The 26,490-nt window shown below is 37.6% G+C and overlaps 4 protein-coding genes across 4 annotated transcripts; 2 read left to right on the plus strand and 2 right to left on the minus strand.

The window, feature by feature from the left end:
- Positions 1-937: 937 nt before the first annotated feature.
- On the minus strand, positions 938-4,247 carry LOC111439418 (mitochondrial fission 1 protein A-like). Its single transcript, XM_023077126.1, has 5 exons — positions 4,005-4,247; positions 3,595-3,733; positions 2,343-2,464; positions 1,421-1,484; positions 938-1,319 (listed from the first exon to the last, which is right to left on the minus strand). Exons 1-5 carry the CDS (start codon positions 4,095-4,097, stop codon positions 1,237-1,239), a joined length of 501 nt encoding a protein of 166 aa, XP_022932894.1. The 5' UTR covers positions 4,098-4,247; the 3' UTR covers positions 938-1,236.
- Positions 4,248-6,105: 1,858 nt separating this feature from the next.
- Positions 6,106-7,502, minus strand: LOC111439417 (putative methyltransferase DDB_G0268948). The gene is made up of 2 exons (XM_023077125.1): positions 7,324-7,502; positions 6,106-7,035 (listed from the first exon to the last, which is right to left on the minus strand). Exons 1-2 carry the CDS (start codon positions 7,471-7,473, stop codon positions 6,388-6,390), a joined length of 798 nt encoding a protein of 265 aa, XP_022932893.1. The 5' UTR covers positions 7,474-7,502; the 3' UTR covers positions 6,106-6,387.
- Positions 7,503-11,686: 4,184 nt separating this feature from the next.
- LOC111439386 (pyrroline-5-carboxylate reductase-like) lies at positions 11,687-17,476 on the plus strand. Its single transcript, XM_023077077.1, has 7 exons — positions 11,687-12,003; positions 12,087-12,135; positions 12,380-12,468; positions 13,475-13,547; positions 14,985-15,105; positions 15,742-15,847; positions 17,145-17,476. Exons 1-7 carry the CDS (start codon positions 11,803-11,805, stop codon positions 17,331-17,333), a joined length of 828 nt encoding a protein of 275 aa, XP_022932845.1. The 5' UTR covers positions 11,687-11,802; the 3' UTR covers positions 17,334-17,476.
- A 3,357-nt stretch (positions 17,477-20,833) lies between these two features.
- Positions 20,834-26,036, plus strand: LOC111439408 (triacylglycerol lipase SDP1-like). Its single transcript, XM_023077109.1, has 3 exons — positions 20,834-23,329; positions 24,510-24,653; positions 24,760-26,036. Exons 1-3 carry the CDS (start codon positions 21,911-21,913, stop codon positions 25,762-25,764), a joined length of 2,568 nt encoding a protein of 855 aa, XP_022932877.1. The 5' UTR covers positions 20,834-21,910; the 3' UTR covers positions 25,765-26,036.
- The last annotated feature ends 454 nt before the right edge of the window (positions 26,037-26,490 follow it).

Raw genomic sequence — 26,490 nt, forward strand, 5'->3', positions numbered from 1 at the left:
GTAATTATGTAATTGTGGGACTCTAGTTATATGTATTATTTATTATAGATTCAAATAAAATATGGAGCATGTGACCTTGATTCCACCCATCACTATATTTTGTAAGCAAGTTTTAACCATATTTGTTAATCTTTTGAATTCCTACATTTAACTAAACTCTCACTTTAATATAAAGCTAGGTAACTTTCTTTACCTATGTATATGCTACTCGCACTAACATGGTGGTCAATCTACCTAGCTACTCGCACTAACATGGTGGTCAATCTACCCTTAGGTAGCTAACTTGTCGAGGTTAAAATTTCTTTTCTACCTGTAGTAGCTCAAGCCCACCATTAGCACATATTGTTCGCTTCTATTTGTAACAGTCCAAACTCACCACTAGTAATATTGTCGGAAGTCCGTAAGGGAAAGCCCAGAGAGGACAATATCTGCTAGCGGTGGATCTGGGCCATTACAAAAGCACTTTATTAGCCCATTAAGTATTGTCACTAACCTCACGATTTTAGAACGCGTCTGAGGGAGAGGTTTCCATACTCATATGAGGAATGCTTCGTTCTCCTCTTCAGCCGATGAGAAATCTCACACCACCCCTTCTAGAATAGTACTCGATAATTGAACAAGTAAACATAACATATTCTATTTCTCAAAAAGTGAGAATGAAAATTGAAATTTTTAGTGGGAAAGGCTGCTATCATTACTATTTGATCTCGAGTTTTTGTATTTTTTTTTTTTTCCCACCAACTAAATAAAGGGAAACAATTAGCTTGTCGTGGTTTAAATAGATCACCTTGTAGCCCAACTCTATTGTATTCTCGTTGAAGTATCAAATAGTTTCGTCAATAGTTATATGAACAGGCTCAAGCGATCAAGTTTTAAAATAATAATTAATGTCATACGCTTGATAAATGGACAATTAGTTCAATATGGAATGAAAGTATTCCAACATCAAATCTTTGGGTCGAAAGTATATACTTCTTGAGAAAGTGGACTGTCACATAAAGTATACAAACAGATATATTTCTCATACAAAAGAAAATAAAATAAACATATGAAGATATAGGATTCCTAGTATTAGAATTTGAAATGCTTATAACGCAGAACTATACGAGGTATTTGATTTCAACTTCTTGGTTTTGTTGAACATTCTTCTCATGCTCAAACTGGAAACATCAGACAGCCATTCTTGAGAAGAGAGCTTGAATTGTGCATACATTCTGGTGTGAATCAATATATATATCATCGTCGACTCGCTGCTGCTGCGATCCCGGCAGCTATAAGCCCCACTGCTGTAGCTGCAATGCCAATACCAATAACTCCATCTGCACATCGACATACCACAAACCGAATTCGTTAAGGATACGATTCAACACGATAAAAAAGGTTAAAGAAAAGGTGTTCTAGAATCTGGATCTCATTGTACCTTTTGCAATTTGATCTTCTACAGTCTTTTTAAGTGCTGAGGCCTGCCTCCAATCAGGTGCAATCTACAAAAACCCAAGACATTAATTATATACGATCAACAATTAGGAATCACGACTCTCCATAATGGTATGATATTGTCCACTTTGAACATAAGCTCTCATGGCTTTGCTTTGGGCTTCCCCAAAAGGCCTCATTCCAATGAAAATGTATTCCTCGCTTATAAACCCATGATCATTCCCTAAATTAGCCAATGTGGGACTCCCTCCCAACCATCCTCCCCTGAGGTCCATGTAGCCCTCGAACAGCCTCCCCTTAATCGAGCCTCGACTCCTTTCTATGGAGCCCTCGAGCAAAGTATACCCTTTGTTCGACACATGAATCACTTTTGACTACATCTTCGAGGCTAGCAATTGCTTTGTTCGACACCTGGGAATTCTATTGACATGGCTAAATTAAGGGCATGGCTCTGATACCATGTTAGGAATCACGACTCCACAATGGTATGATATTGTCCACTTTGAACATAAGCTCTCGTGGCTTTACTTTGTGCTTCCTCAAAAGGACTCATACCATGATCTTCCACTAAATTAGGACTCATACCATGATCTTCCACTAAATTAGCCAATGTGAGACTCTCTCTCAACAATCCTCAAGATCAACCAACGGCTAAGATCACTCCTTCATTCATCAAAATCTTTGAAAAAAGTTTTATGAGTCATGCAGATCATGGTTGCACTTGTAAGTAAGGTTCAGAAAGGAAATGCATCATTCAACCAACCAAATTACAAGATGAAGCATTTGTGCAATGATGTGTGATGCCACCAATGAACATTGTAGCTAGCAGAATACCACCATCTCTCAAGGTTTAGAAACATAACATTGTTCTATACAAGCTGTAAAAGTAAAGTACTGGAACAAACCTGTAAACATTTTTCTAAAAGCTGCCGACTCCTTACATATTCAGCATTTCTGTAATATCCAACAGCCAACAAATAAAGTTTCTCCCTCTGTTGCAAAGGGGTCCTAGTATTGGTTAAGGAAGCTGCAAATCACATACTAATCCAACTTTAAAAACTCAACCATACAAAAAATAAGCTTTGAGAAAAATGGTTCAACTTGCGTAACTATGTTTGAGAATGTTCAGAACAGAGCAAACAAGATGAAAGTAGCTTCAAATGGAAAGTACCTTCTCCCATTTAAGGTCTAAGCTAATTTATAATCAAATTTAACGACAAGATGATTATGGCATTCGAGTTCGAGTTTGAGTTCTCGTTTCCGAGTTCACAAATTAATAACCACATATAGAGATACTGCTCGTGACATTCGAGTTTGAGTTCTTGTTTCCAAGTTCACAAATTAATAACCCATATAGAAATCCTGCTCATGGTGTTCAAGTTTGAGTTCGAGTTCTCGTTTCCGAGTCCACAGATTAATAACCACATATAGAAATACTGCTCGTTTTTCATCTGGGCCATAATGAGTCCCACAAAATACAAGAGAACAAATCCTTTGAAGAACAACTAAACAAACAACCAAAAACATATCCAATTATGGCCTAAGAAAATTGACCTTTGTGAGCTGCCAGTTTTGAACGGCCGCCTAGAATGTTTATACCCTACAAACTTTACTTATAAGTTGCACAGCATTAATTAAAGGACGGTGACCTTATTAACCAAGAAGCTGACATCAAAACATATAGTGGAGAAATACTGTCCTTCTTCCTAATTCAATAAACTCATAGGAATTCAAGAATATTTCTAATATCATGATGTAAGAGCCCAAAATGTTTATACCTTACCGCTAGCACCTTTTCAAGCTTCCCCTCAAGGTTTTAAAACGCGTCCACTATGGAGAGATTTTCACACCCCTAATAAGAAATGTTTTGTTCCCCTCTCCGACCGATGTGGGATCTCACAATCCACTCCCTTAGGGACTCAGCATCGTAGCTGGCATACTGCCCGGTGTTTGGCTCTTATACCATTTGTAAGAGCCCAAGAGATATTGTTCTCTTTGATTTCCATTTCAAGCTTCCCAAACGTGTCCACTAGGAAGAGATTTCACACCCTTATAAGAAATCTTTCGTTCCCTTCTCCAACCGAGGTGAGATTTCACATATCATCACAGGCATGATGCATTTTCTTTGCTGTGACCTCAAGTTCAAACATGATTTACCTTCAAGCATTGCTATGCCACGATTAATGTCCTCCGATTGCCTTGAGTGAACAAGCGCCCATGATAACCTCATGATACTTTCATTCTTGCGTTCTTCTGAGGTACCTCCGCTGGCCTCTGCAACTTCTCTTTCACACCCCTGAAATTCAATATGCAGTTTAAATCAAATAAATACTATGTTTCAATCTACAAACCCTAGATCAATTTCACACCTATTTTGTATGGAAAAAATCCAATTTCTTCTTCTACAAAGTTTATCAGTAACGCTATGTTCGAAAAACGTATATCTAAGCACGACAAAATTCATCGATCGGAGTCATTCTTCTCCGTTTTTCCTTTCGTATTATAGAAGATCGGACAGAAAATGTAATGTTTAAAACAAGAATTTAAGAGAATAGAAGAAAACTCACTACGATAACATCACGATCGCACCATGGGATTTGGTCGCCACCGCCGAAGAACGAAGAAACGGACTCGAACATTTTTCCAATCTTTGCCTCCATTAAATGCGATGAATCAACGACTTTCAGAAGATCAAAGGAAACGAAAGAGATGATTAACGAAGAAGAAAATGAATTTGGAGATGTTCTAGATTTGAATTTGGTGTTTATATAACTATGAATCAAATTTAAAGGTTTTCTATTTTCTATATATTTCAGTTTCTTCTGAATTAAAATAGTCAATCTCAATATAGCTAACGCTGAATATGTAATGCCATGTTTTTAAATTCATAATATTTAAGTTTAGTCCCTACCTATCTTCTCTACCATTCTCTCGTTCCTCGTTCGTTCTAGTTTATTTGTTCGACTTTTTTATTGTGCTCTTTGGTTCGATTTGAGTTTCTCCGTTTGTCTTCTCCATTGTGATCCTTCGTTCAATTCGATCATCTTTTCAGTTTGAGTAACTCTGTGGATGATCAACTGCATTGTCGGGTATCATGGTCTCCTACATATTTAGCATCACAGTATCACGCTAGCTTGCAGTCATCTCTTCTTTTGTTAAAATACCATAGTCAATTGCACATTTGATATGTCGGAGGGTTTGTCGAGCTACACCCAAATGAGACCTCTTCAGACTTTGCATGTACCGACTAATGATTCCACCCCATTTTCAAATCTCTTTGGTTGATTTAGACTTTGCTTACTACAAGTGCTGGCGAGACCGGTATAGTAGTGATCTTCGTCACTGAACTAAACGTTTCATCATAGTCTAGTCCATATTTTTTAGAAAATCCTTGAACTACAAGTCAAACCTTATATCTCTTGATTAATTCGCCTCGGGGACACTTTATTTTGTAAACCCACTTTGCAAAAGATGGGTTTGACATCTTGTAGTCTTGACATGAGTTCCCGGGTTTGATTTTGTTCCAAGGCTATTAATTATTCATTCATTGCCTTCTGTCAAGCTGTATTTTGTGATACTTTTTCATACGTCTGGCTCTTTAACATCAGTGTCACTTGGATCTTCTGTATGTAGTTTGCTCTCCTATCTTCTGTGGTAGAATTTCATCAATGTTGTCCGAGTCTGGTAATACTTTTTTCTTCGAGAACCATCCCGCTTCCATTGCACCACTGTAATCGTCAGTTATGTGGTCTGAGTGATTCTAAATCAATGATCCATTCATTCTTATAATTAGTATACTCTCCCATCATCACCACAAGCGATAGCTCGTTTTCTTCTATGACACATAGTACCTCTACAATTATAGCAAATACTTTCACATTTCTTTCCTAGAGAACTGTCGTTGTCTTTCTTTTGAGTTCTCCTAGGTTGTGTTGTTCCTTGGTGACTTATTCCTTTGTCACCATTTTTGTATCCACATTTGGTAGACGACTTATTATTGCTCCGACTTTCACTTGTGTAGAATATTTTTTCTACAACCTTTAACGTGATGTCTCCCATTTGCTTAGTCATGACTTCTTGGTTGGCTAAAAATTTTCGAACTCTACAAGTGATGGTTGAGCAGGTCATCCTTGTACAGCAATAACAAAAAATTTATATTGTGGTCACAATCCATGGATAATGATCCTCTTCATTCGAGCTTCTCCAATGATGGACTTCAGGTCTAGTTCAGTAATCTCTCGACAACTCAACTTGACTCTATGGAACTACTGAGTAATGTCATGTCAGTGATATTGATAACAACAAGTTCTCTAAAAGTTGTAGCCTCGTATCATTCTTCTTTAAGAATAATATCACAAACGTATCACATGGTTCTTTCGGTGTCTTGTCATCCCAAATGTGCTCTAACATCTCTTCTTCGATTATGGTCTTCAAGGCAAACATTGTTTTATCTGCTTTGATTCTCTATTTGCGCAAGGCGCCATTAAGATCCTCCTCTGAAGGCGTAATTTCATTCCCCACCAATGACCTCCTGGTTCTGTCTTTATAAATAGGATATCATGCATGTTGTCTGCATATTGTAGTTGTTGTTGTTGAGTTTTCTAATTCCTCCAACAATTTGAAAATCACCTATCGTGTTGGCAATACCTCAGTAATACGAAACAAGCATTTTCGACACAAAACTTGTAGAGTCACGAACTACTCATGAAACAAAGAAACTCACTCACTAATACTCTCAAGAAATAGTTTCTAACGTGGGAGATCAGACAGAGCTGCAACCACAGAACATACTAAGAATTCCAAAAGATTAAACAACCCACATCAACCTTGCTCTGATACCAAATTGTCGAACACAACTCTTTGTGGGAAACACTCACACTGTTTATTAAAACCAATCGAGAAAAATACCCAATTGTTTTTTCAAATTCCTTCCATGTGTATCCCTCTCTTTTAATTATTATTCCCCACTTTCCCCATCTTCAAGTGGATAGGAAACTTAGCCACTTTGATATCATTTTCCATATCCCCATCTTCTTTCCAACCCTTCTTAAGCTCTTCAATCACTTCATTGCTCAAAAGCTCCACTCCCAAACCTTTAGCCGTCTGATATGAAGACCAAGACCTCAAGTATGTCAAATAGTCCTCAAACTTCATCTCCTTCTCGGCTGCAAATGCAGTTATCGTCCCCTCTTCGTCTATCGACTCGAAAGGAAATTCGATCGTTTTGTACTCTTCGTCTATAAATCGACGTGGTGCCTCCCAATATGGTCCAAAATTTGTAGTGTAGATGCGACGGAGGACTGCATCGATAGCACTGTTGACTTCGGGTAATGTGTAGCACCATGCAGCAATGATGCCGTGAGGCTTCTTTAAGACCCATCGGACGTTTTTGTAGAACGATGGAAGGTCGAACCAATGGAGGGCTTGTGCAACGGTGACTAAATCAACCGACCCTTGTGGTGCCACTGTCTGCTCGACTTCAGCGATGGACATTGTCGGCGGGGTGTGGCGGTAGTGAATATTGGGATGTTTGGTTGCGAAGTCGAGTTGTTTTGGACTTGTGTCTGTGGCAATAACCGTGGTGTAGTGTGCAACAAGCTGGAAGGGTCGACAACACTAATGAGCTAATAAACTTGACTTAATATAATAAATTACTAAAATTTCAGGAGAATTTGTCAGTAGAATAAGTTGCTAAGTTATAGAAAAACTTTAGAATAATTGATACTGGTGACCAAATTGTGACAAGTGTTCTGTCTAATCAAGTTGTTTATTTACTTATTTTATTTGTTTCGACATATTTCGATTATGATCGTATCCAACAGACACGAGTTAACTCACTTATCAATATTGAATCATTGACAAGCGTAGTTTGTGAAGAGAACTTACGGAGTGAGCAGCTTGGCCGGTGCCGGTGCCGACGTCCCAAACGAGGTCATGGGCGGGCGTCTTGGAAGCGATATATTCGAAGAGCTTAGCTGGGTAAGTGGGTCTTCCGGCTGCATATTGCTCGGCTTGTTTTATGAACAGCTTAGCCATTTGTTTGTGTGCTGTGTGGTTGAGTGGAAGATTTTGGTAGCCATGGCGGCCAACTTATAGGCAGAAGAAAAGGCTGGTGCCCAGCGCAGCCGTGACGTGATAGAACATGATGATGCAAGTTCATGAAAAGGATTGGGACTTAGAATATTGCTTTTTCTAGCTGTTCTTATTTGACCATTCTAATATCTTTATCTCGGGGAGGGATTATTCGGGACGACCTAATTTTACTTCAAAATTGAAAATTAGAGGTTTAAATTTTACCTTTCTCGCTTCATAATTAACATGTTAGTATATATATCAACAAATCAGATCAGTAGAGATGGAGACCGGGAAGGTTGTTCAGTTACCGTCTTTGCCTTGAATTCTTCATTTAGTTTTTAATGAATTTGTGAGATCTCATGTCGATTAGGGAAGGAAACGAGATCTATCAAAAACCCTAAGCCCCGAAAGAGATGGATTGTGACATCTCACATCGATTTGAGGGAGGAACGAGTGTTAGAAGATGAGATCCCACGTGTCGGTTGGAAAACTCAAACTATAACGTTACAACATAATCTTATGTTGGTTCACGTTGTCATACAATCTAACGACCGTGAAACTTTCTCTCTCCTAAGCTTCAGAACCCCACTATGATTTTGACTTGAACTTACCTTGAGAGCTTCCTTCTCGAGCTCTAGGCTCCACAACGTTCACTCTTCAATCTTAGCTGGTCTATTCTGCACTCTCTAATTATATTCCTTGTAAAGAGAAAAGAACTATGTATGCTCTTGCCTTAGTCTTGATCAATCGACTCTCCTACCTAAATCATCTCAATTTTTCAATTCGTTCCAATCCATTCGTTCGTCCAACTATTTCCTCAATCACAGACAAGAACTATTTCCTTCATCTCGAGCTCCTCTTTCTTCATTGTCTCATTCTTCTTCTCTTACCTCACTCATCAAGCTCAAGCTATTTTCCTCTCCTGTAAAGTTCGAAGCTAAAAAACGATATAAATAATATTCTCGTAATCAAATCATCGTTTGTCGAGAGTAACAGTTGAAATATAATATTTGGAGAATATATTAGTTGTGGAATATATCTTAATATTCTTTCCTCTACTATTTGATTTGCAGTATATTTTATTTTATTCTCAATATTTAATTAGTTTATATTTTTTTTTTCTAGGTATTAGTTGGTAGCTTGTATCCTATTTAAATGTTATAAATATTAATAAGAATACACATCTTCGATCCAAATTCTATTTCTCATTCTTAACTCTATTTCTCATTCTTACCATGGCATCAGAGCATCATTCTTAACATGGTAGCAGAGCACTGATTTTGGTATTCCTAAATATCAAAATTTTCTCTTGAGTTAGGGTTTGGTATCAGAGTCAAAGTCAAACCCTAACTCAATTAATGAAGCCTTTACAGCCGTCGATCATCCATCGTGATAAATAAATCAAACGAGTATCACAACAACCACAACTTCCTGCTTTCCACAGTTGTGATACTCGATTGATAGAATAAAAAATAATAAAAAATAATAATAATAATAATAATAAAAAAAGAAAAAGGGCGTACGTGAGAGAATATGTCAGTCCCTTCACGTGCTTACTTGGGGACAAAGACAGCGTGGAAAGAAGTTCAATTTTAATTTTTCTTTTGTTTCTTTCCACTCACTTTCTTCACACCCACGTGTTCAATTTTAATTTTTTTTTAATAATAATAACAAAATATCATTGCATAAATCTCAATTTTAATTTATTTTGTTTCTAATTTCTAAATATACTTTTAATTTTAATTTTATTAATTTATTAAATTTTAATTTTCTCCGTGCCAATTTCAAAATGTAACGATCCTGATCTTCTATTAATTTAAAATTGTTATGGTATGCATGACGTAACTTATCAGATAGAAATAGTCATTTAAAAAAAATTACGGAAGTTCACGTAATAAAAGAAAGCTGCTAAAAAAATTTAAAAAGTATTAAATGGTTGGTACCAATGAATATAATATTATATCAAACATATATTTTTATTTATACGAGTAATTATGTAAGAAGTATGAATATTGAAAGAATTAGGTGAATATTTATAATATGGTGGAGTACCTCCACATAAGTTGATATGAATTTTGAGGGACAAGTCAAGTCAATCTCGGAAATAAAATAAACACTAGCTAAGGACAACTAAGTAAGTGGCTTACTATCAGCTTGGTTGGAAGACTTGTCTTATGTATGATGGCACATGTCTAGTGACCTTTACACGTGTTATGTATGTTTATGTAATATTATGATGTGTTATAATAATGATATGATATGATGATGTATTATGATGATGCAATTTGATATCAGGGAATCCAATATTTTCTTTTAAAAGAAATAATTTCTTTTAAAAAAAACATGGAGTATTTTATTCTCTCACTTTTATTATGAGAATATTAAAAAAAAAAAAACCTGTCTAGAGCATGGTTGAATGTAGTACTTCTCTACACATGGTCTATGCATGCAAACATGGGTCCACCAAGCGAGCTCACATATTCCCTGGGTTTGGCTCATCGGGCTACACTTGCTAATGAATTGTTGGATGTCACGATTATGCTTGTCCATGTTGCTTGTGGCCGCATGTCGGATGTTCCGATCATGCTTGTCTAGGACATATTGTCCATGGTCGCATGCCTGTTTCAAACCCCTCTTACTTGTTTTCACGTTAGACTTTTTCTATTACTGCTGTGTCAATACACAGTGTACGACCAGTCACCAAAATCATATCTACACCCCTCAAGGCTAAAATACCCAAAATGTATGGAATATGACTAATTGTCAATTCTTCCTACCTGGGTTATATGTTATCAAAATCGTTGTTGTTGATTATTCGATTTTACCTTACAACATTGAATCTTTCAAAATTTTTTCAACGCATTTTCTCGCTCACATTTTCTAAAATATTTCTTTCAAACATGACTCGAGACTCAAGCTTTCCTTACATTATATAAAATGATCTACTAGGCTTGTACCGTAACCGTTCAAGCTTACTACTAGCAGATATTGTCCGCCACTTTGGCCCGTTACATAATGTGGTCAGCCTCACGATTTTAAAATGTGTATGTTAGGGAGAGGTTTCCACACCCTTACAAGGAATGTTTCGCTTCCCTCTCCAATCGATGTGAGATCTCACAATCCACCTCCTTGGGGGCCAGCGTCCTTGTTGATACCATTTGGAACAACTCAAACCCACCGTTAACAAATATTGTTCGCTTTGGTTCGTTATGTATCGCTGTCAATCTCACGGTTTTAAAACACATCTGTTAGGGAGAGGCTTACACACACTTATAAAGAATACTTCATTACTCTCTCCAACTGATGTGAGATCTCACATGTATCAATACAGTTCAATCACATGCTAGATCAATCCTTGTTATGATGTGATCTACTAGGATTATGTCCTACATGATATAAGCTCACACGACAAGATCACCCCGTATGTATATGAGATGATCTACTAGGGTTGTGCTCTATCTGATATGAACCCACATGAGAGGTCGCTTTTGTGTGTATATGATGTGATCTACTAGGGTCATATTCTACACGATATGAAGTTACATGACGAGGTCACTGCATGCATATATATGAAATGATTACTAGGGTTGTTCCCTATACGATACAAAACCACACAGTCTCTACATGTATTTGATATAATCTAGTAGGGTCCGTCCTACACAATAAAAAATACGAATGACGGGATCACACCCCTATAATTAAAATTACACATATAAGATTCATAATTGAATTAGCTATGCGGTCACGCCTCACTATGTTAAGTTAGAAATTCACAAAAAATAGTCAAAAAGAAATAAAGGGTCGTTTTTAACTTATGAAAATATTTATAATCTATGATATGGTATTTAGCAATCGACAGAAATTTCGGAAAAAAAAAATGTAATCTAAAATTTTAAAAATACCTTTCAACTTTAAAAAAATTCAATAAAACTTTTAAAAATATTTTCACTATTAGTTTTTAGACGAGAACGGTAGTATTTTATTTAAAAAAAAATATTTTTTAATTTTAATTTTTTATTACTATTCTTACCCTTTTTAAAATTTCAAAAATAGGAATGAAACTTTTAAGATATTTTTAGAAAATTAAAAAAAAAAGTTAAACGTTTTGATGAGAATTTGAAAATTCAAAATTTTACATATAAAAAATTAAGAAAAGGAAAAATCCAAAAAGAAAAAACAAATTGCCAAAATGGATCCTCCTTCTTCAAAACAAACGGGATTTCGCGGTTGAGCCGTTAGATGTGATAGCGTAGCCAGTAGTAGCCGGAGGAGAGCTTTGGATCGGAATCAATGGAGTTCCTTCCGATTTCACTTGATGCTTACAGATTAGGGTTCATCGGAGCTGGAAAAATGGCGGAGAGTCTAGCAAGGGGAATCGTCCAATCTGGTCTCTTACCTCCTTCTCGAATCTCCACGGCTCTCTACCCCACTCCTGGCCCCCCCATTGATTTCGAATCTTTCGGTGTTCGAGTCCTCCCCAAGAACGAAAATGTATGGTTATGCTTCATCTTCATCTTTCTACTGCATCGCCATAATCGCGCTTTACGTTTTCTTTTTTCATCGATTATGTCCAGGTGGTTGAAGAAAGTGATGTGGTCATCTTCTCTGTAAAGCCTCAAATCGGTACGGCGCTTGTTCATCTCATCTACTCTTGTCCTGTTTTCCCCATTTGTTTATTCATTCATTTTTCTCCTTGGTATTCTCGTTGTCCTCTTGAAAAATATTTAAAAAAATTAATTGAGGAATGTCTCTGGTGATTTATATCTCGAAATGCTAAGTTTTCTTGTGTGATTTATTGGTATATAATGATTTGTCTTTTGATGAACTTTATGTTAAATCGTTCTGTGATGGGAAATACTGGTTGCAGTTAAGAATGTGGTGTTGAAGCTGAGGCCTCTACTGGGGAAGAAGCTTTTGGTTTCGATTGCTGCTGGGATAAAATTGAAGGATCTGCAGGTTCTTCACTTTACTAACTTGTTTTTTTGGATTTTCTGGTGGATGAGATTTTCTTGAGTTGAGTGTTCTGTGGTAAAACCGCAGCCTCAGGTATTCTGATGCATATAGCTTTGATTATCATATCAATTTTGGGGTTTCTCTTTGAATAATTTTGCCTGAAATTTTTTTATGGAAGGAAGTTTTTACTGATTTCTTTTGCTGTGAGGGGTAAGTTTGACGTGATTTAGATTCCACCTTGGTTGGAGAGGAAATGAAGCATTCCTTATAAGGATGTAGAAACCTCTCCCTAGTGAAACGCATTTTAAAATCTTGAGGGGAAGCCAGGAAGGGAAACCCCAAAGAGGATCATATCTTCTAACGGTGGGCTTGGGCTACTACAAATGGTATCAGAACTAGACACTGAGCGGTGTGCCAGCGTCCTGTCCCAAGGAGGTGGATTGTGAGATTCCACATTGGTTGGAGAGGGGAACAAAACATTCCTTATAAAGGATGGGGAAACCTCTCTCTAGTGGACGCGTTTTAAAACCTTGAAGGGAAGCACGGAAGGGAAAGCCCAAAGAAGATAATATCTACTCACATTTGACCCGTTAAAACCTTTTGTAGTGTTTGGTTGAATGGTTAAAAGTAAGTTCATTAATTCTCAAATCATTCTGAAGCATTTCAAAGTACTTGAACAATAAGCACCTGGGATGAATTTGTGATTACTTTTAGAATGGTGAGTTTGTGATTATCTGGGATGTTTCAAAATTTTCGAAGTGTTTGGTTAGATAATTAAGTGTTTGATTACAAGTTCTTGAAGTGATTTGATGAGAAGCACTTAATTAGTGTTTCTTTCAAGAGTCTTTATAGAAGAAGTGTTATGATTTAAAAGCACTATTTTCCTACAAAAGCTTGAATTAAGTCACATACTTGTTCCATTTATTCTTCCTTTTTTCTTTAGAATATACCTTTTGTTCTTTCTTTTCTACGTACAAATTGCAGTTGGAGTAATGCTTTATACATTCAGGATTGGGCAGGTCATAACCGATTCATTAGAGTTATGCCAAATACTCCAGCAGCTGTTGGAGAGGCTGCATCAGGTATTATCTTTTTTTCCTCTTTGCCTTAAATTTAATGTCATTTCTCTCTCTCATATATGTTTCTATAATGCTGAAATAAGTATTACTTCTTAGAGATGATAAAATTGATTTGGCTGGTATTTAATTAGAGGCTAAATTAACAAAAATACTTCGAAACTCTGTATTATTTTGTAAAAAAAAGACGGTAACTTTCAAAAATTTTAATAGTACCCTTAAACTTTTAAAAAAGTTTCAAAAATATTTTAGTGTTTTCTTTCAAAAATACCCCTTGAATTTCAAAAGTGTTTTGTAAATGCTATGAAAGCTTATTAAGTTTCATTAATACCTTTCAACGTTTTTAAAACGTTAAAAAATATTATTCCCGTTAGTACCATATTTAAAAAATACTTGTAAACTTTTAAAAGTAGCATTGACATCTTTAATCTTTGTAAGAAAAAAGTTTTAATAAGTTCTTACTATCCATGTGTGGATTGAAACCATCTATTTACACTTTGTAATCATAATAATTTAAATTTTTAAAATCATTTCTATAAATTTAAAGACATTAATGTTACTTTTGAAAGTTCATGAATATTTTTGAAGTAGGGTGATAACGGTTTTGTCCACGTGCTAACACTCAGCATTTTTTAATTTTTTAGAAAAGTTTAAGAGTATTAATAAAACTTTTGAATTTTTAAACTACTCTTAAAAATTCAATGGTGTTTTTGAAATACTCACGAAAGTTGATGAGTATTTTTGAAATTTTTTTTATAGGTCACGGGTATTTTATCCAAAACTAACCACACTAGCATAAGAGGATTTTTGAACATTTTTTTAAAAAGTTTAAGTATGTTTCTAACTTTCTTGTGAAAGTTTAAAGATATTGTGAAACTGAGAATATTTTGAAATATAGATGAATATTTTATTGATTAGCCTTAATTATATTATAATGTATGTTTTAGCGGTCACAACTGCTAATGGAACTAGGGATCCAATTAATTGGCCAATCATGGTGCAGGTTTTGAATTACATTTGCTGAATCTTTTTTGAAATCCTACACTTAATGAATCGTTCCATTACAAATCATATAAGAAAAAAGATTTAGGCATCTTGGAACTTTAAATAAATAAAAAAACAAAAAGAAAATAATTTGAGGATGAAGGTTTCTTCATATGCTAGCCTCAATCTAGACAATGCAGCTTCTTTCTGTTTAAATACTTTCATGTTCTGCAAAATTTTGTTCAACTTTCTAATTGATAGTCTGAATTACTTGGAAGCGACCCAAACTCGCAAAATATACTCACTAACTTCAGTACTACTTTCATTACATGATGTGGATGACAGATATCAAGATTTTCAATTCGTCTTGCTCCGTGCGTAGCATGGAGAAGAACAAAAGATACATTAATGTTTTATGGTACTGACCAATGAAAAGTTCTGCTTTTTTGTTTTGACCAGTTATGAGCTTGGGAGAAGGTGCGATAAAGGAGGATGGGCAACTAATAGCTAAATTATTTGGATCTGTGGGTAAGATATGGGAAGCTGAAGAGAAGTTGTTTGATGCAATCACTGGTTTGAGGTATGTTACATGTTTGCAAGAGTTGAGTCCCACAGTTTTACAAGACTCAAAAATTTCTTCTTTCTATTGCCACTTCCTAATTATGTTGGAGCCTGCTTCTGTTGAGGATACAAGATAAAATGATAGGATATTATCAGAATATGTATTTTGTTAGGATATTAGAATACTACTGGAGTATTTATGACCGTTCATAAATAAAGTGTGAGATCTCACATTGATCGTTCTAAATGGGAATGGAGTGTGAGATTCCACACCGATTAGAGAGAGGAATGAGTGTCAGCGAAGATGCTGGGGCCTGAAGAGGGTAGATTGTGAGATCCCACCTCGGTTAGAGAGGGAAACGAAACATTCTTTATAAGGATGTGGAAACCTCTCCCAAGCATACGCGACTTAAAAGTCTTGAGAGGAACCCCGAAAGGAAAAGCCCAAAAAGAACAATATCTACTAGCGGTGGCTTGGGCTATTACATAAAGGGTTTAGAGACGAGCATATTTTTTATATAGCCTCGGTAGAGAACTAAGCCTCTCAGACGGTGGGTAACCCCTTGTAATTTTCTTTCTAACGCATCCTTCCAGTTTTAGGGCCCTGGCATTCTTCAACTAATAGATACCATTATCTGTAAATGGAAATGTGCAGCGGTAGTGGGCCAGCGTACATATTCTTAGCAATAGAAGCTTTGGCTGACGGAGGAGTTGCTGCAGGTCTACCACGAGAACTTGCACTGGGTCTAGCTTCTCAAACTGTGAGTCAAATTCATCTGATATACCTGTCTAAAATAATTCATGCTGTGGGTCATATTGACATAACTCATCTGTAATTAATGTATTGCTTCTTTATCTTGCCATTTTATTTTACAATAAGAGAAAAGATCGAACTTGGCTTTTGATTTGAAGGACAAAAAGCTCAAAAGTAAACGGTCTTAGAAGAAAATTAAATTTTCAAACGAGGATGTTCTACCATACGTATAATTAAATAACTGAAGAAGCAGACGCTTCTATGATATATAATGCTTGCATATTCCAACCTTATTATCTGATAGTAGTCATACAGAACATGAGGATGATAAAAGTTATCACGAGATCCCATCAGTTGGAGAAGGGAACAAAACATTTTTTATAAGGGTGTGGAAAACTCTCCCTCAGGCGTTTTAAAGTCGTGAGACTGACAGCGATACATAAGGGTCTAAAGCGGACAATATCTGCTTGCAGTGGGCTTTGGCTGTTACAAATGGTATCAGAGGCAAACACCGGACGATATGCCAGCGAGGACGTTGGCCTCCCAAGGTGAATGGATTGTGAAATCCAATTTCCATTGGAGAGGGGAACGAAGCATTCCTTATAAGGGTGTGGAAACCTCTCCCTAGTTGTGAGGTTGACGGAGATACGTAACGGGCTAAAGTGGAGAATATCTGCTAGCAATGGACTTAAGTTGTTACAAATGGTATTAGAGCCAAACACCAGATGGTATGTCAGCGAGGACGTTAGACTCCCAAGGGGGTGGATTGTGAGATCCCATATGGATTGGAGAGGGGAACGAAACATTCCTTATAAGGGTGTGGAAACCTCTCCCTAGCTGTGAGGCTGACGACTACATAACAAACTAAAGTAGACAATATCTGCTAGCAGTGAACTTTGGCTATTCCAAATGGTATTAGAGCCAGACACCGGATAGTGTGCTTGCAAGGATGTTGGGCCCCCAAGGGGGGTAGATTTTGAGATCCCACATTAGTTGGAGAAGGGAACAAAGCATTTCTTATAAGGGTGTGGATACCTCTCCCTAATTGTGAGACTGACAACGATACGTAACGGGCTAAAGCACACAATATCTACTAGCAGTGGCTTCAGATGCTACAGTAAAATATTTCTTATTTCTTAAACTAAACAGCCATGAACTCATGATCTTCCACTATGTAGGCAGGTCATCCATCTTAGCTCCTAACTGCACTAGTTCCATATGACTTCCCATCAAGTGAAACATGTTAAGCGTAGTTATTTGGTTGTGAACCAATTGAAATGAACTGATCCAGAATTTGTTTACAGGTGCTAGGTGCAGCCACCATGATCACCAAAACTGGGAAGCATCCAGGACAGCTGAAGGATGATGTAACATCACCTGGAGGGACAACAATTGCAGGGATTCATGAACTAGAGAAGGGAAGACTCCGTGGCATATTCATGAACGCTGTGGTCGCTGCTGCGAAGCGTAGCCAAGAGCTTTCCGAAAAGTAGTTGCCAATATTGAACTTGCTAGTAAGGTTAGAGTTGATTTTATTTTGTTTCTAAGTCTTGAAGAGGTGATGAAATAAAGTAAACTTGCACCCTTTCCTTTGCAATATGAATGAAGAACCAAATCCATCACTCTTTTAGGCTTATTGTTTTTAGCTTAGATTCCTCCCTCCCTTCCCCCCTTTTGAAAGTTTTTGAATCTGTGCTTGGACTAGTTGTACAACCATTAGGGTGAGCCTTGAAATGTCGAAAAATCGAACAGTTGGTTGAACCGACTTTGGTCGATCAACTTTAACTTCGAGTACTTGCATAGCAAATTTGACCCATCAACCAAGAGACATAAGGCGAGGACATCTGACAAGAAACATAGAGACGAGATCAAGCGGAGAAATGGGAACTGAGAATTGAGAATAGAGCCTAACGGAGAAATAAAGAGGCAAGAGGTGTCGACGTCCAAAGACACATAGAGACTAGATGAGAATTGAGAACTGAGAAGTCGAACGACGACATATAGTGAGAGTCGTGAGGAGTCGAACACAAAGACGAACGTTGTGATGTGAGACTGCGAGATGAAGTCTCGAGCTCACGGTCAAAAAGCATAGAGAGAGTCTACAAAGTGCAGACATGTCAGGGGCAGACACAGACGATGACTCATGGGCTTAGGCTACGTGGGCTTTCTGGTGCGTGGATTTGAGCCTATTTTATTTTATTTTATTTTAAGGTTTCTGGGTTGGGTCGAGTTGAACCAAAAATTTGAATTTTAAACCAAACCCAACCCGAACCAAATCAAATTCTAAAAAACGAATTCAACTCAAACTTGAAATCTTTTTAAAACCAACTCAACTCTTATAATTTGGGTTGGGTTCTCGAATTAGTGGGTTGGATGTACACCCCTATGAATAAGCATAACACAAATTTTAACACTTCGGAACCTATTAGGCAGGCTGACTCATGTACTCCGTAGACTTGACTACAAGCTAGCTTACGCTCGTGTTACTGAAAACCAACAAAAAGAAAGGAGTGCATATCATATCATTGTGTGCGCATTTGGATAAAACATATTTGGGAAGTATTTCGTGCTCGTGACATATAACATACATGAGGTTCTGTAATTTTAAATCATGGTACATGGTTATACTGCACATTGTACTTCCACTCTTTTCATGATATAAGTCTCCTAATGAGACATGCATACGTATACACAACGTATCTTTCATTAATATCATACATGGCTCATCGATGTCTTATAGGCATAACATCAAAATAATATCATAATGTATATGAGTTGACATACGGGAAGTATAGGCGTCACATACATTCATAACATAACATGTCATAACATATATGAAATGACACATAGAGAGGCCACATGATACGCGTCATTCATACAAAACTCGTCTTCCAACAAAATCCGAAGGCATTCCAACAGTAAGTCTACTTCTTTAGTTGGCCTAAGCGGAGTCACTAGATACTCTTGGTGCAAGCCTGATCCTGCTCCTCGAAGTTCAACTCCACTTACGGAATCTCATAACATCACATCAAAACATATTAAGAGAATTAATTCATCTTTCGATCACGGAATAATTGATCCTTTTACATGGTTTAAGCCCTTTAATATGTTCCAACTCGATGTCGTGGACCCACATAGGTTGAATTGAACTTCGAGGGTAGATCCAAACTAACTCCAAGGATAAATAGTGACTTCAACTTAGGTCAACCAAATTAGTGGTTCTACTATTGGATGCCCATAAGTTTAGTTGGATGACTTGTATGTTGTATGAATGACTCGCACCCTACGACCCCTGTACGTGTCATATTTTATGATTCTATGGTGTATGATATGTGTTATGTTATGTGATGATTTATACTATGATATGAACCATGTTATGATATGAATGTTATATGATGGATGAACTTTATTATGTTACACTACGTATATGTTGCATGTTCAAACTATACTGATGAGATATACATGGGCATATCTCATAGGAACACTATGTCATGAAAAGAAATGGAGGTATAACTTGCACCATAAGTATGTGCCATGATTTGAAACTATGAAGTCTTATGCACTTTGTATGTCACGTGCATCGAGATACTTTCTCATTATGATTAGTACGGACGAGTACACAAACTCCTTTCCCTCCATAACTTTCGATAGTGTGAGTGTGTGCTAGCTCGTAGTCAAACTCAGAGGGTATGTATACGAATTTGGCCCATCTGGTGGGTCCATGTGTTCTTGCCATGAGCCTTGTGCAGAGGATTTCATTTTCTATCTAACAGTGAGACTACCTACTGAGTATTTTAAAATTGGCAAGCCATGTGCTATTTCTTTTTTAGGTAAATGTAAGATACCCATTTACAGATGTCGACATCGTTGTGAAGGCCATGGAAACGAAGTCATGGAAGTCACATTTGCACTTGATGTTGTAGCCCTTAGGTTAAATCAACGAGTTTACATTAAATATGGTTATTTATTGTTTTGCCAGAAAAAAACAAAAAAAAAAAAAGAAAAAAAGATTGACAACGACGTCGTTTGGCATCCGTACAAGCAACAAACTTTGATGCATTCACGTTTCCACGATTTTATCTGACGTGGACTTTTTATCATTATACGTGGAATTTGCTTTGTATTTTATTATAAAACAGAAATTTTGAAGAGTTTAATTATAAAATTCACATATGGTTAAAATAAAATTAATGACTTTAAATTTAGACCAATTATATAAATTAAATTAAAATACAAATTACTATTTAATTTTTAAAAAATTCAACTCAACCTAAGTAAAAAACATTGTCGTCAGATCATATAAATACCAATATCGAAAGTGTTATCCTTGCCCGAAAATCACTATTGGTCTATCACCTTCATGCTTGGGCTCATGAAAAAATGTCGCCGCAGTCGAAGCCTGCTTCATCGACACGATGTGATGCGAATGAGTTGTGTTGCGCATAGCCCGTTGCAAGTGGTCATTTGAAGTTGATATTGTCCACTTTGAGCATAAGCTCTCGTGGCTTTGCTTTGGACTTCCCAAAACACCCCTCATACCAAAGGAGTTAGTATTCTTCGCTCATAAACTCATGATCATTCTCCAAATTAGCTGATATGAGACTTCCATCATCCAACACCTCCCCTCGAACATGACGAACCTATAACGATCATGGGTATATAAGTAAGGAATACCAACTCCATTGGTACGAGACATTTTGAGGAAGCCTAAAACAAAACCGTGAGGGCTTATGCTCAAAATGGACAATATCACTATTATAGAGAGCAGTGTTCATCTGACGTATCAAATATCTGAAAAAGAAATTTGACATGAAGTTTATCTACCTAATCAAAATCTTAATGACAAACTTTTAATTTCATGAAATTAAAGCTCATAATTATAAAAAAAAAAAATATATATATTTTTTTTTTGAAGAAAAGGACAAATTTTGAGTCAAATTTAATTATTATTCCCGTTTATTTAAGCTTACCTTCGACCATGAAGTTACCAAAATGCAACAAAATCTTGAACGAAAGAGCCGCAGTTTGAATTGAAACCATAGCTTCCTTTAATATGGAAATCTCAAAATTCAGAGATTCAGCCAAATCTTCCGGAGGAAGCAATTTGGGGATGATTTCTTATTGTTCATCGTCTTCTTGCTTGCCTCATCGAATCTTCAACAGTCAAATCGCTGATTCAGACACCGCGATGTGTTGTCACCATTATCATTATCGTTATCTTCTTCACGTTTCTCAATAAACCCTCTTTCTATTCGCCTCCTCACTTTCATACTTTTCCAACCGATTCGGCTTTCACTTCTTCGTTTATTTGCGTTCTCCTGTGGATCACTCAATTCTTTTTGTTTCGCTGATCGTATTACCGCTTTTGTTCTTCTTTCTGTTATCCGTTTGATTCGTTTTCTGATTTGGGGATTTAGTTTCTTGGTTTTCGGAGACTCCGACTGGTTGCTTGGAGGTTGATTGATCGATTTAGTTAAATTTAGGGTTTCTTAATGGCTTTCGTTTGGATTTGAGGAGGAGTTCTTCGCCATACTGAGGTTTAGTTCTGACATTTACATCGTTCTTCTTCTCATTTGGTGATCGTTTTTTTTTTCTCCTGCTGATTTATTTTGAAGATCGGAAGAATTTGAGTGTTCTGTTGAATTTGAAGCAATTTTACAGACTTCCTTTACTCTTAATTCATCTGGGGTTCAGTTTTTGTTCCCATTGATCGATATATTTGTGTTCTTTGTGCGTTTATACGAGTTAAATTTGGGTTTCTTAATGGGTTTCGTTTGGATTTGAGGATCCCATTGTTGTTGTTGAAGGTCAGATTGAGGATTTCTTCGCCATACTGAAAGTTTAATTCTGAGATTTACATTGTTCTTCTTCTCATTTGGTGATCATTTTGTTTTCTCCTGCTAATTTATTTTGAAGATCTGAAGAATTTGAGTGTTCTGTTCAATTTGAAGCAATTTTACAGACTTTCTTAACTCTTGATTCATCTGGGGATCAGTTTTTGTTCCCATTGATCGTAGCTATAAACCAATTCTAGTCTGTGGCAGATTGATTGCAGTCCTTTTTAAGAATTATGGACATTAGTAATGATGCTAGTGTTGGTTCCTTTTCTATTGGGCCTTCAACCATTGTTGGTCGAACAGTTGCTTTCAGGATTCTATTTTGTAAATCAGTGTCACAATTGAGGCACCAAATATTTCGTGTATTGCTGCATATCATATATAGACTTAAGGCCCTTGTTGCACCTATATTATCATGGATGCATCCTAGAAATCCACAGGGGATATTGGCGATGGTGACAATTATTGCTTTTTTGTTGAAACGGTACACGAATGTCAAAGAGCGGGCTGAATTGGCATACCGAAGGAAGTTTTGGAGAAATATGATGAGATCTGCTTTGACTTATGAGGAATGGGCTCATGCTGCTAAAATGCTTGATAAAGAGACTCTGAAAATGAATGAATCAAACCTTTATGATGTAGAGTTGGTGAGGAACAAGCTTCAAGAGCTTCGTCGTCGACGTCAGGAGGGATCTCTTAGAGATATAATATTTTGGATGAGAGCTGATCTTTTTCGAAATCTTGGTAATATGTGCAACCCTGAATTACACAAGGGTAGGCTTCAAATTCCAAGACTCATAAAGGAATACATAAATGAGGTTTCGACTCAGTTGAGATTGGTTTGTGACTCGGATTCGGAGGAGCTGTTCTTGGAAGAGAAGCTTGCGTTCATGCATGAAACGAGGCATGCGTTCGGGAGGACTGCTCTACTCTTAAGTGGAGGTGCTTCACTTGGAGCTTTTCATACAGGAGTTGTTAAAACTCTAGTAGAGAATAAACTTTTGCCTAGAATAATTGCTGGTTCGAGTGTGGGATCCATCATGTGTGCTGTGGTTGCCACTAGGTCCTGGCCTGAGCTACAAAGCTTCTTTGAGGATTCATGGCATTCATTACAGTTTTTTGACCAGATGGGTGGTATTTTTACTGTGGTAAGGAGGGTAATGATACAAGGTGCTGTTCACGAGATTCGACAATTACAAATGATGTTAAGACAGCTCACCAGCAACCTAACTTTTCAGGAAGCTTACGACATGACGGGGAGAATTCTTGGGATAACGGTTTGTTCTCCCAGGAAGCACGAGCCGCCTAGATGTCTTAACTACTTGACATCTCCTCATGTTGTGATATGGAGTGCTGTGACAGCATCTTGTGCATTCCCGGGCCTTTTTGAGGCTCAAGAATTAATGGCCAAGAACAGGAGTGGAGAGCTTGTTCCCTATCATCCGCCGTTTAATTTGGATCCTGAGGAGGGCTCGGGCTCATCTGCGCGTCGCTGGAGAGATGGCAGCTTGGAGATTGATTTACCAATGATGCAATTGAAAGAATTGTTCAATGTTAACCATTTTATTGTCAGTCAGGCTAATCCCCATATTGCGCCATTATTGCGAATGAAAGAATTCATCAGAGCTTATGGTGGAAATTTTGCTGCCAAGGTATGCCATCTTATACTCGGAACCTTGTTTTCTATTTGTTCTGACTAGTTTTCTTCAATGTCCATATTTCCCTGCGTTGCAAGTCTAAAACAAGTATGCTAACTTCGTTTGGGGCCAAATAAAACAAAAAACAGTAACTGGTTGTGAGACCCCACATCGGTTGAAGAGGGGAACGAAGCATTCTTTATAAGGGTGTGGAAACTTCTCCCTATAAGATGCGTTTTAAAATCGTGAGACTAATGGCGATACGTAATAGGCCAAAGCGGACAATGTCAGCTAACGGTGGGCTTGAGTTGTTCTAATGGTATCAAGGTCGGACACTGGGCAGTTTGCCAGCAAGGATGTTGGATCCCAAGGGGGTGAATTGTGAGATCCCACATCGGTTGGAGAGGGGAACGAAACATTCCTTATAAGGGTGTGGAAACCTTTCTTATAAGACGCGTTTTAAAACTGTGAGATTGACGACAATATGTAATGGACCACAGCGGACAATATTTACTAGTGGTGGCCTTGGGCTGTTACTAATGGTATCAGAGCCCGACACCGGGCAGTGTGCTAGCGAGGATGTTGGGCTCCTAAGGGGGGTGGATTGTGAGATCCCACGTCCGTTGGAGAGGGAAACGAAGCATTACTTATAAGGTGTGGAAACTTCTCCCTATAAGATGCGTTTTAAAACCATAAGGTTGACGGCGATACGTAACGGGCCAAAGCAGTCAATATCTGCTAGTAATGAGCTTAGGTTGTTACACGGTTGGGAAAGGAAGCATTACTTATAAGGATGTGGAAACCTCTCCCTATAAGATGCGTTTTAAAACCATGAGGTTGACGGCGATACGTAACGGGCCAAAGCAGACAATATCGGCTAGTAATGAGCTTGGGCTGTTACACAGTTGGGAAAGGAATTGTTTGTTCTCTGATTCTCATGAGCTGCTTGGACATTTAGTTGAAGATATCCTTAGTTTTCCCCTTTTTATGAGAATCCAAATGGCAAATATATATCTGAAATAGAATACATTGACAATTTGATTTATCTTTTCATCTACTGCTGTGTGACATTTTCAATTAATCGACCTGTTTATGCATTTTCAAGATATCCTTAGCGTTATGATTCGCGTGTTATTTATCTATCTATCATTTGTAATTTTCTCACGGTCGGAATTTTCATGATATTGTTATGTAGCTCGCTCATCTTGTCGAAATGGAGGTGAAGCATAGATGCAACCAAGTTTTGGAGCTCGGTTTTCGATTGGGAGGAATTGCAAGGCTTTTTGCTCAAGATTGGGAAGGCGATGTCACCGTTGTCATGCCCGCTACCCTTGCTCAGGTATTTTCGTGTTAGAAGACACTACAAATTTCGACGACTTATAATTACTAGCATAACCGAGTTTAAACGACGAATATGTAGCATTGATGAGTTTTTTTCGTTACAGTACTCCAAAATTATACAAAATCCTACGCATTTGGATCTTCAAAAGTCGGCCAACCAAGGTAGGAGGTGCACCTGGGAGAAGCTGTCAGCAATAAAAGCCAATTGTGGCATTGAGCTTGCTCTAGATGAATGCGTTGCAATTCTCAACCATATGCGACGGCTGAAAAGGAGCGCCGAAAGAGCTGCTGCGGCCGCTGCTGCTACCGGTACCACCTCACATGGCCCTTCGATCCCAGTCAAGTTCAGTGCTTCAAGAAGAATACCCTCCTGGAACTGCATAGCACGAGAAAACTCAACTGGTTCGCTCGAAGAAGAATACCTGACTGATACTTCGACGACGCACCATCAAGGTGTTGGTGGATCGATAGGTGCAGGATCCTCCAGTAGAATGTTGCGAACTCACCGTAGTATGTTTGAGGGTAGCGATAGTGAATCCGAAAATATCGATTTGAATACTTGGACTAGGTCGGGTGGGCCATTAATGAGGACAGCCTCAGCTAATAAGTTCATCGACTTCGTTCAGAATTTGGATCTTGATGACCTCAACAAAGGTTTGGTAGCTAATTCCAACGTGTTTCAGCCAGTTGGTAGTAGCCAAAATTCTCAAAGTCCTCGAACCATGTCTGAGCGGAGTTCAGAGAGCCCAGATGTCGATGCACGGGAGCTCAGCAATCGAGTTTCTTCGAGCATTCTTTTAAATGAAGGAGACTTTTTGCAGCCAGAAAGAATACCAAACGGGATCGTTTTCAACATCGTAAAGAAGGAAGATTTGACTTTGACAAATAGGAGCCATGATTCCGAAACTCAAAACAGTGAAGTTGAGTGCTTGCAAATCGACTGTTCGGACAAGTATATCGATGCTAGCTCGGCATCTGATTTCGACGATGGCAATGAAGAAGATGTTACACCAAAAGCCTGCTTACAGGAATCAGCTCCCGAAAACGATCTGGCGAATCATTCCGAGCAACTACACGATGGCCAAGACCAGGTATCTATGGATTCTTAATTTCGTCGAGCTCGTTTCTACAAGCATATGTTGTGTTCTGTAGTTGTTAGGAGATGGGTAGAGCAAAAGAAACTCCATAGCTTCTAATCACACTGAAATATACACCTAGTTTCGAGGGATTTCATTGTGGAATTGTGAATATATAAAAGCGTTGTTAGGGATGTATGTCATGTAAATAGGCCAAAAGAACTGAAGGGTTCATGGTAACATGGATGCTATCTTTTCTCTGATAGATGAATAAATATTTTTGGTTTTGGTTGGTAGCTGTTGTATATCCTCGATCCTCGTTCGAAAAGTTAGAAATTCGAATTTCTTCGTTCGTTTATAGCTTTTATATGTGCTACTCGACAACTACTTGACCTATAAAGGTTGACATAACTCCACATTGATTGGAGAGGGGAACGAGCATTCTTTATAAGGACGTGAAAACCTATTGTAACGGCCTAAATCTATTGCGAGCAGATATTGTTTTCTTTGGACTTTTTCCCTTTCTAGCTTTCCCTCAAGGTTTTTAAAATCCTACTAGGGAGAGATTTCTACACTCTTATAAAGAATGTTTCGTTCAACTCCCCAATCGATGTGAGATCTCACACTTATCCCTAACAGACACGTTTTAAAACTGTGAGACTGATGTCAATGTGTAACGGGTCAATGGTGGGATTGGACTATTATGTAAATGATGCACGTAATTGTATGGAGAGTTTCTTGGAAACTTACTACCAATAT

The sequence above is a fragment of the Cucurbita moschata genome, unplaced genomic scaffold, assembly GCF_002738365.1.
Source record: "Cucurbita moschata cultivar Rifu unplaced genomic scaffold, Cmos_1.0 Cmo_Scf00093, whole genome shotgun sequence".
Lineage (NCBI taxonomy): Eukaryota > Viridiplantae > Streptophyta > Magnoliopsida > Cucurbitales > Cucurbitaceae > Cucurbita > Cucurbita moschata.